General features: G+C 38.9%; 1 protein-coding gene across 2 annotated transcripts; it reads right to left on the bottom strand.

The window, feature by feature from the left end:
• Window positions 1-3,072: 3,072 nt before the first annotated feature.
• FCER1A (Fc epsilon receptor Ia) lies at window positions 3,073-13,647 on the bottom strand (the record flags this gene model as incomplete). Of its 2 annotated transcripts, XM_079944948.1 has the most annotated exons (6): window positions 3,073-3,417; window positions 3,982-4,030; window positions 4,893-5,147; window positions 6,651-6,905; window positions 13,157-13,177; window positions 13,593-13,647. In XM_079944948.1, 6 exons carry the CDS (start codon window positions 13,645-13,647, stop codon window positions 3,294-3,296), a joined length of 759 nt encoding a protein of 252 aa, XP_079801074.1. In that variant the 3' UTR covers window positions 3,073-3,293. The 2 variants fall into 2 exon arrangements, with proteins under 2 accessions (XP_079801074.1, XP_079801073.1); XM_079944947.1 differs by lacking the exon at window positions 3,982-4,030.
• Window positions 13,648-14,121: the final 474 nt, after the last annotated feature.

The raw sequence follows: 14,121 nt of genomic DNA, 5'->3' as shown, positions 1-14,121 counted from the left end.
GTAACCAAGGAAATTTGTCTTCCATTGGCCACTAGTAGGGAGCTACCAACTTGATTTTCAAAAACCAATCCTAATTATTGGGAGTTTGTGACATTTTGTAGCAGACAATTTGGAACAGCCATCATGGGAAAGATATTTGCTCTATGGACTGGCCTAGACCAATCTGGTAAGATATTGGAGGTAACAGAGGAAGCCCCAAGGGTGGAGCTGGGGTGAATTATTTCTATTCTAATCATTTGTATAACCTCCATACTTCTTCCCTGGCACAGATAGACTTTATGTATACTGAAATAAAAAAGCACCTTTATAAATGCCATATTTTGGGGGTCCACAAAATACTCAAGAACTCACTGTGTGTTCCACATTCCCTATGGAACAGATGTATGAATATCAGGAAGAAAAAAGGTGGAAATAAATGGTAGACATAAGTCTGGTATGAACCTGAAATTTAGATACATGGGAGAGCACAATGAAGGGAGAGACCAGTGTGTAGAGGATGAAGGAGAAATTCACACCAGAGCTCTTTTGGGAATGTGTTCTTAGCCTTTGTGCTGGAGAGTCACCTCATAGAACTGGGTTCCCACGTAATGAAGGACAAAATGGGCTCAAAGGGAGCTTAGAGACCACCTAGTCCAAATGCCGCTTGTTACAAAGAAGAAATGAAATCTCAGAGACTGGCAAGAACTTGCCCCAGTCACACAGCTGGTTAACAACAGCTCAAACTTCCAGGTTTATGCTCTGTCCATAGCCCTTGCCAGCTGGGAGTGAGGATGAAAATGGAGGTAAAAGTGAATTGGAGGTAAAGTGAAAATAGAAGTAAAAGTCACTCAGAGACTCAGAAAATCCCTCAGAAGATGTATCTGAAGCTTATAAAGCCTCGACTTTCTATTCATGTTCAGTCTCTCTCAATTCTTAACTCCGGGTCACTTGGCCTCAGACCAAATAAAGGAGGAAGTAACTTGCTCTTTAGCCTGATGCATAGCTGTGTGTTAAACACTGTGAGACAAGATGTTGTTAATGAATGTTCTGTAAGACTGTGGTCTCAAGGTTATAACTTCTAACAGACCTCCTGTCTTTCCTTAAAGGTAGGGAAGTGTCCAGGAACAACACCAAGGAGCATGCTGTAGGGACTTTTCCTGGCCTATGGCTGCAGGAAAAATCTCTTCTCCACTCACCAGGCTTCTTTACACAAAGCCAAGTGCCAAGGCCATTCCCTGAGAATCTGGTCATTTCCTATCTCTCTGAAGTGATTTTAAAAAAAGAGACAGTGTTAAGGAGGTTCATACCAGCGTTGGGGACCAGGGTGGGCTGCCCCTAAATGTGCCACAATGACATATTGATTATTTTGAATTAAAGTTACTTAAGAATCAGGGATGGATGGATTGGGAGTTTGGGATTAGCAGTTACAAACTATTATATATAGAATGGATAAACAACAAGGTCCTGCCGTATAGCACAGGGAACTATATTCAATATCCTGTGATAAACCGTAATGGAAAAGAATATGAAAAAGGATATATCCTCATATTTTTTCATATTCTTTTCCATATATATTTCTTTTTTTTTTTTTTTTTTTTTTTGCGGTACACAGGCCTCTCACTTTTGTGGCCTTTCCCGTTGTGGAGCACAGGCTCCGGACGCGCAGGCCCAGCGGCCATGGCTCACGGGCCCAGCCGCTTCGTGGCATGTGGGATCCTCCCGGACCAGGGCACGAACCCGCATCCCCTGTATCGGCAGATGGACTCTCAACCACTGTGCCACCAGGGAAGCCCTCCATATATATTTCTGTCTTCCTGAAAGTAGGAAATAAATCTCGCACATGAGAGGTGTACTCCTTGCATCTGGAGATAGAAGGACACCCTTACTGCCAGAGAGAGGGAATTCGGGGCTTAGAAGCCTATATAAACAAACTTGTTACTTATTTTATTTACCACCTCAAGCCCAAACTCTGTTTAGATTCTTCACGAATTGAGCACACCAATTCTAAGCTTCTTTGTCCTGTCAATTCCTCTCAAATGTATCATTTCTTTGTCTAAAAAGTATAAAAGCTGCCTGCTTTGACCACATTTTAGGTCCCATTTCTATGAGACCTCTGTGCACATGAATTAAAAAGTATTTCTTTTTCTCTTGCTAATTTGTCTTGTGTAAATTTTATTATTAGTTCAGCCACAAAAGCTCAAGAGAGGTCAAGGGGAAATTTTTCCCCACCTCAACAACAAATACCTATATATATTTTTAAAAGCTTTAATAATTATTCTCTGCTTTATGGCCCCAAACATCCTTCAGAGAAAATGGGCCTTGTCAGTCTCATGGATATTTACAAATTTTCCCCTAGTTCACTTCATCCTTATGTTACGTTATTAATTGTTCGAAAACACAGGTAAACTAAAGGTGCTCTGATCCTCCATTGCCTGTTGTGAACTCTTGGTCAGCACTGATAGTATGTTGCCTCTCCTCCCTAATGCTTTCCCCAGGCCCCCACTATAACTGTCTCCATAAGCAGAGGTGGGGTGTGGGTGGGGGAGCAAAGACTGTGTCTTTGTCTGAGATCTTATTCAGTCCTGGATTGTTTTCAGAGTGAGAGTCATGATTATTATTTGCTAGAATTTCACTAAGATGCTTAATTCCGGTGCTGTAAGAGGGTATACAAGATTTAAATTGGGGAGATATTAGAGGAGTGAAACAATCACAGGGAAATCTTAGACTGAGCCTCATCCCCAGAGACCTATGGCTCAAGGCTGCCCCAGGTTCTGCCAAGAACTAGAAGTTCATATGATAGTAAGTTGAAGAGAGAGCATAAAAATGATCAACTTCATCAGCATTCTACCATGTCTTCTCATTCCTAGATCAGACTTACAATGGAGATAACATTAGAAGAGAGAACATTTCTAATCTAGACCTTCATGGTTCTTGCCTCTAGAAGCAGAAAAGAAATTAGCAAGGCTCAAATACTTAGGAACGTCATGTTATGTGGTTTCATACTTCTTTTATTCAAGTTGTACGTCTCTTTTAATACTAATAAATGAATCTATTCATTCTTTTACTTATTTAAATGATGTTTATTGAGCACTTACTATTACATGCAACTTGACCAGTTTTGATTGGTTTAATGAAGCAGTTCTATAAAGCCTTGTGCACTTGGTACCTTGTGAGATGTGTTTAACAATTAAGAAGCAATTGCTAATGCCAGAAAGAAATTGCTATTGCAGATGTTTCTTGAGCAGTAACATCAGTTCTTTGGGGGTTCTGGTCTGGGCTGTGGGTCCATAAATTTGTTGCCTTTCCTGGTTCTCTTAATCTTCAAGAGAAATGTGAACTGCTGCTGGGTCGAGATAAACAACGCTGTGTCCACAACAAACAGAATCTTCACCAACAATGGGATAAGATACTGTAGCCAGAAATATTTGCTTCGGGAAGCTGGAGTGGAATCAACAACAAGAAACATAACTCATATTAGAAACTGATAAATGAGTTTAAGGGTGTCATCCTCCCTCAGAGAAGGACCCAACATGGTCTTTCATTTTCTAGCATGATATGCCATCCAGAAGCAGAGAGAAAACACTCATGAGTTTGAATTCCTCAGTCTGTGCTCCCTGGAGCCCTAGGGAATCCTGAGTATTTCCCCCACAGCCCCTGTCTAATGGTTTGTCTAGCCATTATGCCCAAGGGGAAAGGTCATAGGAAAGATGGCCACGTCTTTGGAGCTGACAAGACCAACATCCACATATGATTCAGAGGTGGAAAGGAGACAGAATGAGGGCAGGGGGTCACCAGTGCCTTATTTGTCAATCAATCAATCAATCAGTCATCATTTATTGCATGTCTGTTGGGTGAATTGAAGATATTAGACTAGATCATATTTAAGTTGCCTTCCAATTCCACTGTTTTGTGATTCCGTTACTCTATTTGCAAAGTACTGATTTTTTTGTGATTGCTCTAGAATTATAGAACCCTAGAATATTACAGCCAGAAATTACTTACAGATCACTTAGACTGATGGCTCTCAACCCTGGCTGCATATTACCATTACCTGAAAGAGATTTTAAATACTGATGCCCAGGCCTCATTCCAAACCAATTAAATCAGAATCTCAAGGGATGATATACAGATATCAATTTTTTTTTTTAATTTCCCAAGTGATTCTAGTGGAGTCTAGTCCAAATCCTTTATTTTACAGATAAGGGTACTAGAAGCCCAGCAACAATAAAATAACAGGTCTCAAATTAGTGAACAGAGAGCAACCATTAGAGCTTAATTCTGGCTTCTGGTCTCATGCTTTTTAAGATATTAGCATGAGCAAAGTCCACCAAGCAAAAGTCTGATTTCTTCATTGCAAGGCAAATATTTCAAAGTCTTACTTTTTTATATGAAGTTTGGAAAGAGCAGCCTTCTTCATTGGCTAGAGAGGTAGCCCACCTGCCTATTCTTTCCTCATCAAGCCCTCTCTCTCATCTCCTAATTCACAGGCACACAGCCTATTGACTTGTTGGTTTCCTTTCCCATCCCTCCTAGGCTAGAATAGACTCTTCAAGCTCTTTATAACTTTTGTTCCTTCAACTTTGAAACTCTCTTTCAATTTGTTAAATATAAATTTCTCCCCAGGAACAACAGATGACTTTGCTTGGCTAGTATTTAACAATCCATTTCACAAATATTACATTTAATATTTATAAAAATTCCATGTGAGCAGGTATCACTGTTGCCATTGAACAAGTAAGGAATCTAAGACAGACTGAGGGATACACTCTACCCCTGGTCCCCTCATTGCAAGTCTAATAGACTTTCCAAGGGATCACAGCTGCCCCCATTTTATAGCTGCTATCACTTTAGGCTCAAATGCTCTTTCTCCTTTCCCCTGCTATGAACTCCTTCCTTTTACTTCACCAACTTACCTTTTATTTTAATGCTGAGGCGATTAGAAGTATGGAGTATCTGCTGAATTATGCCCATGCAGTAATAGGTGCCATTGTCCCCTGCTGTGACGTCGGTAATGGAGATGTTGTGGTTCTCATACCAGTACTTAAGGGCTTTGTCATTCTTGAAGTAAGTCACCTTGTAGACATTCAGATTCCTCCAGCCGTGGCACCTGAGGAAGAGGGGCTCGCCCTCCGACACTATCTCAGCAGAGGCCTGAAGGAGCAGCCAGTCTGAAGAGCATTTTTTATGTCATTTATTCAACAGTGATAGATAAAATTAATAATAAATAAAAATAAAATAAAAGTAGATAAAAGAGGTCATGCAGAGAGTGTGTGTCAAAAACCTTTATCATTAACCCATTTCTTGGCTCATAAGGTCAATAAAAAAGAAACAAAAAATAATGCTTATAGCCTGTCTCCTCTATTGATAAATCCTCTCTCCAGAAAAGTAATTCTGGGACCACAACATTGCTGACCTTTCTAATGAGCCCACCCATAGAAGGCCTGAAACCCATTATCACACTCAGCTCCATTGTTGCATTTAGTCACTAAGGGGGAAATAAACCCACTATGCCTGGGGAGTCTTAGCCTAGGAGAGTGTCTGTTTTGTCCTCTCTAACCTTATAGGTGCTTCCCAGTTCTATTAGTCACAGTTAGCCCCTGACTTCTTCAGAACATGTATCACACTTTTAATTAGTTATTTGTGTAAGTACTGATTGGATGTCCTTTTCCTCATTGGGCTCTATACTTCAGAGGTCTGGGGCATGCCTGTTCCTTACATCATATCTCCAATGCCTAACACAATACCTAGGAGTTGGTAGGTTCTCAACAAACGTTTGTCAATAATGAGTCAGTAAAATATAAGAGTCAGGTTGCATGGCTAATGTCATTTTAAGAATTGAAAAGCATTCACCAAAGGAGACTTTTCAATGGAAATGTGGCTAGGTTGCACAAACATATTTTATTTAGGAACGATCCTTGAGGACTTTTCTAGAATCTACTCCAAAGAAATAAAGAAGATGTTTTACACTGCTTTAGTTTCTATTTGGAATTTGTACACAGCTGTTGAAACATCTCTTTTTACTCGAGAAAAATACAAAGTATGTTTATGCTCTAAAATATTTTTTTATTTAAAAATATAAAGCAAAATATAACAATGAGCTAGCCATGCAAATGAAATCATTGCTTTGTTCATTAAACATTTACGGACTAACCCACATGTGCCTGAGCATGCTGCACTAATTGTTGACAGTAATAAAGATGAAGCAAACATAAGATTTGTTCTTAAGTAAAAGCAGAGGACATGAGGAATGTACAGAGAGGTGTTTCAAAATGAAGAGTGCAACTTAATATTCAGGTTGTGATACATGGAAATTGCAGAGCAAATCTTTAAATCAATCTTTTGATCCTATTTAACATATACAACTATTTGCAATGTTCACATATCCAACATGCCATTTGACCATAAAACATGCATCTGCACCTATGTAGAAAAGATAGTCAGAAGTGAAATAGAGTAGAGGAGTAACACTGGGAGATTGCCAGAATCTTGAAAGAAGGCAGAATGGCTGACAGAAGGAGTAGAGGTAGAAGAAGCGAGATGGACAGGTCTGGTGAGAGACGCTGAGTCCCACCTTGGTGCCCTAAACCTTGGAATAACTTGCTTTCTCCCCATCTTCAGATGGGCCATTCCTCACATGAGAGAACTGATATTTCCATAACCCTGGAACTTACCACTGATGACATCTAGGTACACAGGTTCACTCATGTTAAATCCTTTGCTTTGGCATCTATAGTCCCCACTGTCCTGGATGCTTGCATTTATGATGTCCCAACGTGAAGTTTTTGCTTCCAAAGAGTTGTTGTTGTGGGTCCACAAAGTGGAGTCATCTTCATGAGAATTGCTCCCTCTACATGTAAGAGTCACATTCTCTCCTCTAAATATTCTGTTCCATGGGGGATTCAAGGATACCTTAGATCTCCAGATGGCTTTCAGAAGAGCAGATTGTGGAGAGAGACATAGAAGGGGGAAAAATATCATTGAAAACTGTACAGACTCCAAAGTACAGACATACAAATAGTCAGACAATCAATGGTCAGTCTACCCTTACTTATACCATTGGTGATAAGAAGCTGTCCTGATTCCTAGGATTAAAGGAAGGAGACAAGGGTGTTGTGGCTCCACAGAGCTCCCAACCTAGGGAGAAACATAAGACACAAATGCAGCATATTCAAAAACAAACAAGCAAATTTACTATGTGATGTAGGATAACTCCCTCTAATTCTCTAAATTTCAGTTCCAATGTCTGTAAATGAGGACTGCAGTCTCTTCAGGCAGAGATTATATCTGTGATGTTCAACCATAACTCAGCACAGTGACTATTACACAGTAAGTGTTCATTAAATATTTATTGAGTTGATGAATGAGTGAATAATGGATGAATTAAGGCATTGGACTAGATGAAATACATGATCTCTCCCAGCTCTAAATTTTTATGACTATTTAACTGTGAGTGAATATGGAATTAAAAATATATGTCAATTCTGGATGGTAGTGAGAAGTGCCAAGAGGATCAGTCTTAAAAGTCTTTCAGGGACAAAGAGATATGGCACAAATTTGAACAGAAACTTTGGAAGAAGCCAGGTGGTGATGAGGAAGAGATGAAGCTGCTGAAAGACTTGGATTCAAGGGACTTATGTTACAATCCAGTCCTTTGTTAGCTGTGTAACCTCCAGAAAATGACTTAATCTGAGTTTCAGCATCCTCAATTATAAAATGGCAATAATAATAACAGTGATGATGGTGTAAGAATTGAAATGAGAACTACAGGCTCTTTGGTGGGGTTAATGGTGGACGCTGGGAGGGCTCATGCCAAGGAATGCATCCGAGAACTTCTGCTGCCAGTGCCTTGTCCCTGTGGTGAGCCACAGCCACTATCTACCCCACCTTGAGCCCCCTGCAGGAGACCCTCCAACACAAGCAGAGCAGAAACAAGAAAAACAACAATCCTGCAGCCTGTGGAACAAAAACCACCTTTACAGAAAGATAGACAAAATGAAAAGGCAGAAGACTATTTACCAGATGAAGGAACAATATAAAACCCCAGAAAAACAACTAAATGAAGTGGAAATAGGCAACCTTCCAGAAAAAGAATTCAAAATAATGATGATGAAGATGATCCAGGACCTCAGAAAAAGAATGGAGGCAAAGATCGAGAACATACAAGAAATGTTTAACAAAGACCTAGAAGAATTAAAGAACAACCAAACAGAGATCAACAATATAATAACTGAAATGAAAAGTACACTAGAAGGAATCAATAGCAGAATAACTGAGGCAGAAGAACGGATAAGTGACCTGAAGACAGAATGGTGGAATTCACTGCTGTGGAACAGAATAAAGAAAAAAGAATGAAAATGAGTGAAGACAGCCTAAGAGACTTCTGGGACAACATTAAATGCACCAACATCCTCATTATAGGGGTCCCTATAATGGAGAACAGGGAGGTCCCTATAAAAGGAGAACAGGGAGAAAAAGGACCCAAGAAAATATTTGAAAAGATTATAGTTGAAAACTTTGCTAACATGGGAAAGGAAATAGCCACCCAAGTCCAGGAAGCACAGAGAGTCCCAGGCAGGATGAACCCAAGAAGAAACACACCAAGACATATAATAATCAAATTGACAAAAATTAAAGAAGAAGAAAAATTATTAAAAGCAACAAGGGAAAAATGACAAATAACATACAAGAGAACTCCCATAAGGTTAACAGCTGATTTCTCAACAGAATCTCTACAAGCCAGAAGCGAGTGCCATGATATATTTAAAGTGATGAAAGAGAAGAATCTATAACCAAGATTACTCTACCCCGCAAGGATCTCATTCAGATCCGATGGAGAAATCAAAAGCTTTACAGACAAGCAAAAGCTAAGAGAATTCATAATCACCAAACGAGCTCTAAAACAAATGCTAAAGGAAATTCTCTAAGTGGGAAACACAAGAGAAGAAAAGGACCTACAAAATCAAACCCAAAACAAATAAGAACGTGGTCATAGGAACATACATATTGATAATTACTTTAAACACGAATGGATTAAATGCTCCAACCAAAAGACACAGGCTTGCTAAATGGATACAAAAATGAGACCCATATATATGCTGTCTACAGGAGACCCACTTCAGACCTAGGGACACTTACAGACTGAAAGTGAGGAGATGGAAAAAGATACTCCAAGCAAATGGAAGTCATAAGAAAGCTGGAGTAGCAATACTTATATCAGATAAAATAGACTTTAAAATAAAGAATATTATAAGAGACAAGGAAGGACACTACATAATGATCAAGGGATCAACCCAAGAAGAAGATATAACAATTATATATGCACACAACATAGGAGCACCTCAATAAATAAGACAAATGCTAACAGCTATAAAAGAGGAAATCAACAGTAACACAAATAGTGGAGGACTTTAACACCTCACACCAATGAACAGATTATCCAAACAGAAAATTAATAAGGAAACACAAGCTTAAAATGACACAATAGGCCAGATAGATTTAACTGACATTTATAGGACACTCCATCCTAAAAGAGCAGATTACGGTTTCTTCTCAAGTGCACACAGCACATTCTCCAGGATAGATCACCTCTTGGGTCACAATCAAGCCTTGGTAAACTTAAGAAAATTGAAATCATATCAAGCATCTTTTCCAACCACAATGCTGTGAGATTAGAAATGAATTACAGGGGAAGAAATGTAAAAAACACAAACACATGGAGGCTAAACAATACATTACTAAATAACCAAGAGATCACTGAATAAATCAAAGAGGAAATCAAAAAATACCTAGAGAGAAATGACAATGAAAACATGATGATCCAAAACCTATGGGATGCAGCAAAGCAGTTCTAAGAGGGAAGTTTATAGCAATACAATCCTACCTCAAGAAACAAGAAAAATCTCAAATGAACAATCTACCTTACACCTAAAGGATCTAAGGAAAGAAAAAACAAAACCCCAAAGTTAACAGAAGGAAAGAAATCATAAAGTCAGAGCAGAAATAAATGGAATGGAAAGAAAACAATTGCAAAGATCAATAAAACTAAAGGCTGATTCTTTGAGAAGACAAACAAAATTGATAAACCTTTAGCCAGACTCATCAAGTAAAAGAGGGAGAGGACTCAAATCAATAAAATTAGAAATGAAAAGGAGAAGTTACAACAGACACTGCAGAAATACAAAGCATCATAAGATACTACTACAAGCAACTCTATGCCAAAAAAATGGACAACCTAAAAGAAATGGACAAATTATTAGAAAGGTAAAACCTTCCAAGATGGAACCAGGAAGAAATAGAAAATATGAACAGACCAATCACAAGTAATGAAATTGAAACTGTGATTTAAAATCTTCCAACAAACAAAAGTTCAGGACCAGATGGATTCACAGGTGAATTCTATCAAATATTTAGAGAAAAGCTAACACCCATCCTCCTCAAACTCTTCCAAAAAATTGCAGAGGAAGTAACACTCCCAAACTCATTCAACAAGGCCACCATCACCCTGATGCCAAAACCAGACAAAGATACTACAAAAAAAGAAAATTACAGACGAATATCACTGATGAATATAGATGCAAAAATCCTCAACAATATACTAGCAAACAGAATCCAACAACACAGTAAAAAAGATCATACACCATGATCAAGTGGGACTTATCCCAGGGATGCAAGGATTCTAAAGTATATGCAAATCAATCAATGTGATACACCATATTAACAAATTGAATAATAAAAAACATATGATCACCTCAATAGATGCAGAAAAAGCTTTTGACATAATTCAACACCGATTTATGATAAAAACTCTCCATAAAGTGGGCATAGGGGGAACCAACCTCAACATAATAAAGGCCATATACAAGAAACCCACAGCAAACATCATTCTCAATGTTGAAAAAAGTGACAGCATTTCCTCTAAGTTCAGGAACGAGACAAGGATATCCACTCTCACCACTCTTATTCAACATAGTTTTGGAAGTCCTAGCCATGGCAATCAGAGAAGAAGAAGAAGTAAAAGGAATCCAAATTGGAAAAGAAGTAAAACTGTCATTGTTTGTGGATAACACGATACCCTACATAGATAACCCTAAAGATCTAGAAAATAACTAGAGCTAATCAATGAATTTGGTAAAGTTTCAGGATACAAAATTAATGAGCAGAAGTCTCTTGCAGTCCTATCCACTAACAATGAAAGATCAGGTCAGAACGACCTGTATGCATAAAACTATAAGACACTAATGAAAGAAATCATAGATGATACAAACAGATGGAGAGATATACTATGTTCTTGGATTGGAAGAATAAATATTGTGAAAATGACTATACTACTCAAAGCAATCTACAGATCCAATGCAATCCCTATCAAATTACCAATGGCATTTTTTACAGTACTAAAACAAAAAAATCTTAAAATTTGTATGGAGACAAAAAAGACCCTGAATAGCCAAAGCAATCTTGAGAAATAAAAACGGAGCTGGAGGAATCAGACTCTCTGACTTCAGACTATACTACAAAGCTACAGTAATCGAGAAAATATGGTACAGGCACAAAACAGAAATATAGGTCAATGGAACAGGATAGAAAGCCCTGAGACAAACCCACGCACCTATGGTCAACTACTCTATGACAAAGGAGGCAAGGATATACAATGGTGAAAAGACAGTCTCTTCAATAATTTGTGCTGGGAGAATTGGACAGCTACATGTAAAAGAATGAAATTAGAACACTCCCTAACACCATACACAAAATAAATTCAAAATGGATTAAAGAACTACATGTAAGACCAGACACTATAAAACTCTTAGAGGAAAACATAGGAAGGACACTCTTCGACATAAATCATAGCAAGATCTTTTTTGATTCACATCCTAGAGTAATGGAAATAAAAGCAAAAATGAATAAATGGGACCTAATTAAACTTAAAAGCTTTTGCACAGCAAAGGAAACTATAAACAAGACTAAAAGTCAACCCTCAGAATGGGAGAAAATATTTGCAAATGAATCAACAGACAAAGGATTAATCTCCAAAATATATAAACAGCTCATGCAACTCAATATTAAAAAAAACAACCCAATCCAAAAATGGGCAGAAGACCTAAATAGACATTTCTCCAAAGAAGACATACAGATGGCCAAGAAGCACATGAAAAGCTGCTCAACATCACTAATTATTAGAGAAATGCAAATCAAAACTACAGTGAGGTATCACCTCACACCAGTTAAAATGGGCATCATCAGAAAATCTACAAACAACAAATGCTGGAGAGGGTGTGGAGAAAAGGGAACCCTCTTGCACTCTTGGTGGGAATGTAAATTGATACAGCCACTATGGGGAACTGTATGGAGGTCCCCTAATAAACTAAAAATAGAATTATCATATGACCCAGCAATCCCACTACTGGGCATATACCCAGAGAAAACCATAATTCAAAAAGACACATGCGCCCCAGTGTTCATTGAAGCACTATTTACAATAGCCAGGTCATGGAAGCAACCTAAATGCCCATCAACCGACGAATGGATAAAGAAGATATGGTACATATATACAATGGAATATTACTCAGCCATAAAAAGGAGCGAAGTTGGGCCATTTGTAGAGATGTGGATGGATCTAGAGACTGTCATACAGAGTGAGTAAGTCAGAAAGAGAAAAACAAATATCGTATATTAACACATATATATGGAATCTAGAAAAATGGTACAGATGAACTGGTTTGCAAGGCAGAAATAGAGACACAGATGTAGAGAACAAATGTGTGGACACAAAGGGGAGAAAGCAGGGATCGGGTGTTGTAGGATGAATTGAGAGATTGGGATTGACATATATACACTAATATGTATAAAATAAATAACTAATAAGAAACCGCTGTATAAAAAAATTTAAAAAAAGAACAAGTTTACATGATAGTGGCTGGAGGAGTGGCTGAGACACTTAGATGCTCAACAGACATGATTGTTGGCATTAAAGAGGAAAGGGTGACTTGAGAGAATGAAGTGGCATGTGGGAAACTTTTAAATGGGGGGATAAAGGAAGATTATGCAAGGTGGAAGTGGGTTGGACAGGGAAGAGCAGATTAATAATCATTAGAAAATAGATGATGGGATGAAGGGAAAGAGTGAAGGGAGGGCAAGTCCCAGACACATTGAAATGCTGAGGGAACAAGGACAGAGGTCTCACCTGCTGATATGCCATCTGGAGCTGCAAAAAGTCCAGAGAGGATACGTTAGTGTCTATCCCCAGCCTTCTGGACACCTAAAGACTGGGATCTGGAAGTGGTGATGAGGTTTACATCCATGAAGTTTTAAGGGCCAACCATCTTTCCAGGAATCTGACTCAGGGAAGGAAGGAGCTTCTGTCTTTCCTCCCTTGCCCTCTGGAAGATGCCAGCATGATAGCAAGGACCAGACTTTCAGTCCAGCTTCCCCCTTAGATGGTGTTCAGCCCCACTTCCTCTGCTATCCAGCTTGCCTTCCCTACAGAATCCCTGGGAAATTCCCCACGGTTTGCACATAGACTAGAAAAAGTCACCAGTAAAATGATCAACTTTCCCACTCCAGCTGCTCTCCCAATCCATTTTGGCCCCTTCAGGGGTCAGTAACTGATCTCTACTTACAGAAGAGCAGCAGAGCTATCCACAGCAGGGCAGGGGTTCCCATGGCAGTAGGCATTTCCTCTGTGGCTGCCAGGTGCCAACTGGCCTGGAGAGACCTCGGGCCTTAGAGTAAGCTTGAAACTAAAAAGGAGAAGGAAATGTTCTCTGTTTCATATCTCATTAACTCATCAGCTGCACCCAGGTTTGCTTCCTTCTCTGGAGACAATATTCAGGGTGGTGCCTAATAGGACAATTTTGTATTTACCCGCATACTGCACTCTCCATCCCACTTCCGTGTACACATGTGGAATCTAGTGGTAAAGAGGCATAGAGCTAGGCACACGGGCACAGAGCTTTCTTAAACTGTCAATGTATAGCTATGTCATTTGCAACTTAGAAAAGTGGGGTGCCAGGGAGAGCAGAATAAAACAACAACAGTTAATTATTCAACACCTAATATATGCCAGGCACTATGATAAATACATCTGGTATTTCATTCATTTCTCACAATAAACCTATGAAGGAGGTACCATTGTTATTGACATTTTAT

Source organism: Stenella coeruleoalba (genome assembly GCF_951394435.1).
Source record: "Stenella coeruleoalba genome assembly, chromosome: 1".
Classification (NCBI taxonomy): Eukaryota; Metazoa; Chordata; class Mammalia; order Artiodactyla; family Delphinidae; genus Stenella; species Stenella coeruleoalba.
The sequence above is the reverse complement of the archived record's forward strand: the minus strand, read 5'-3'. Positions and strand labels throughout refer to the sequence as shown.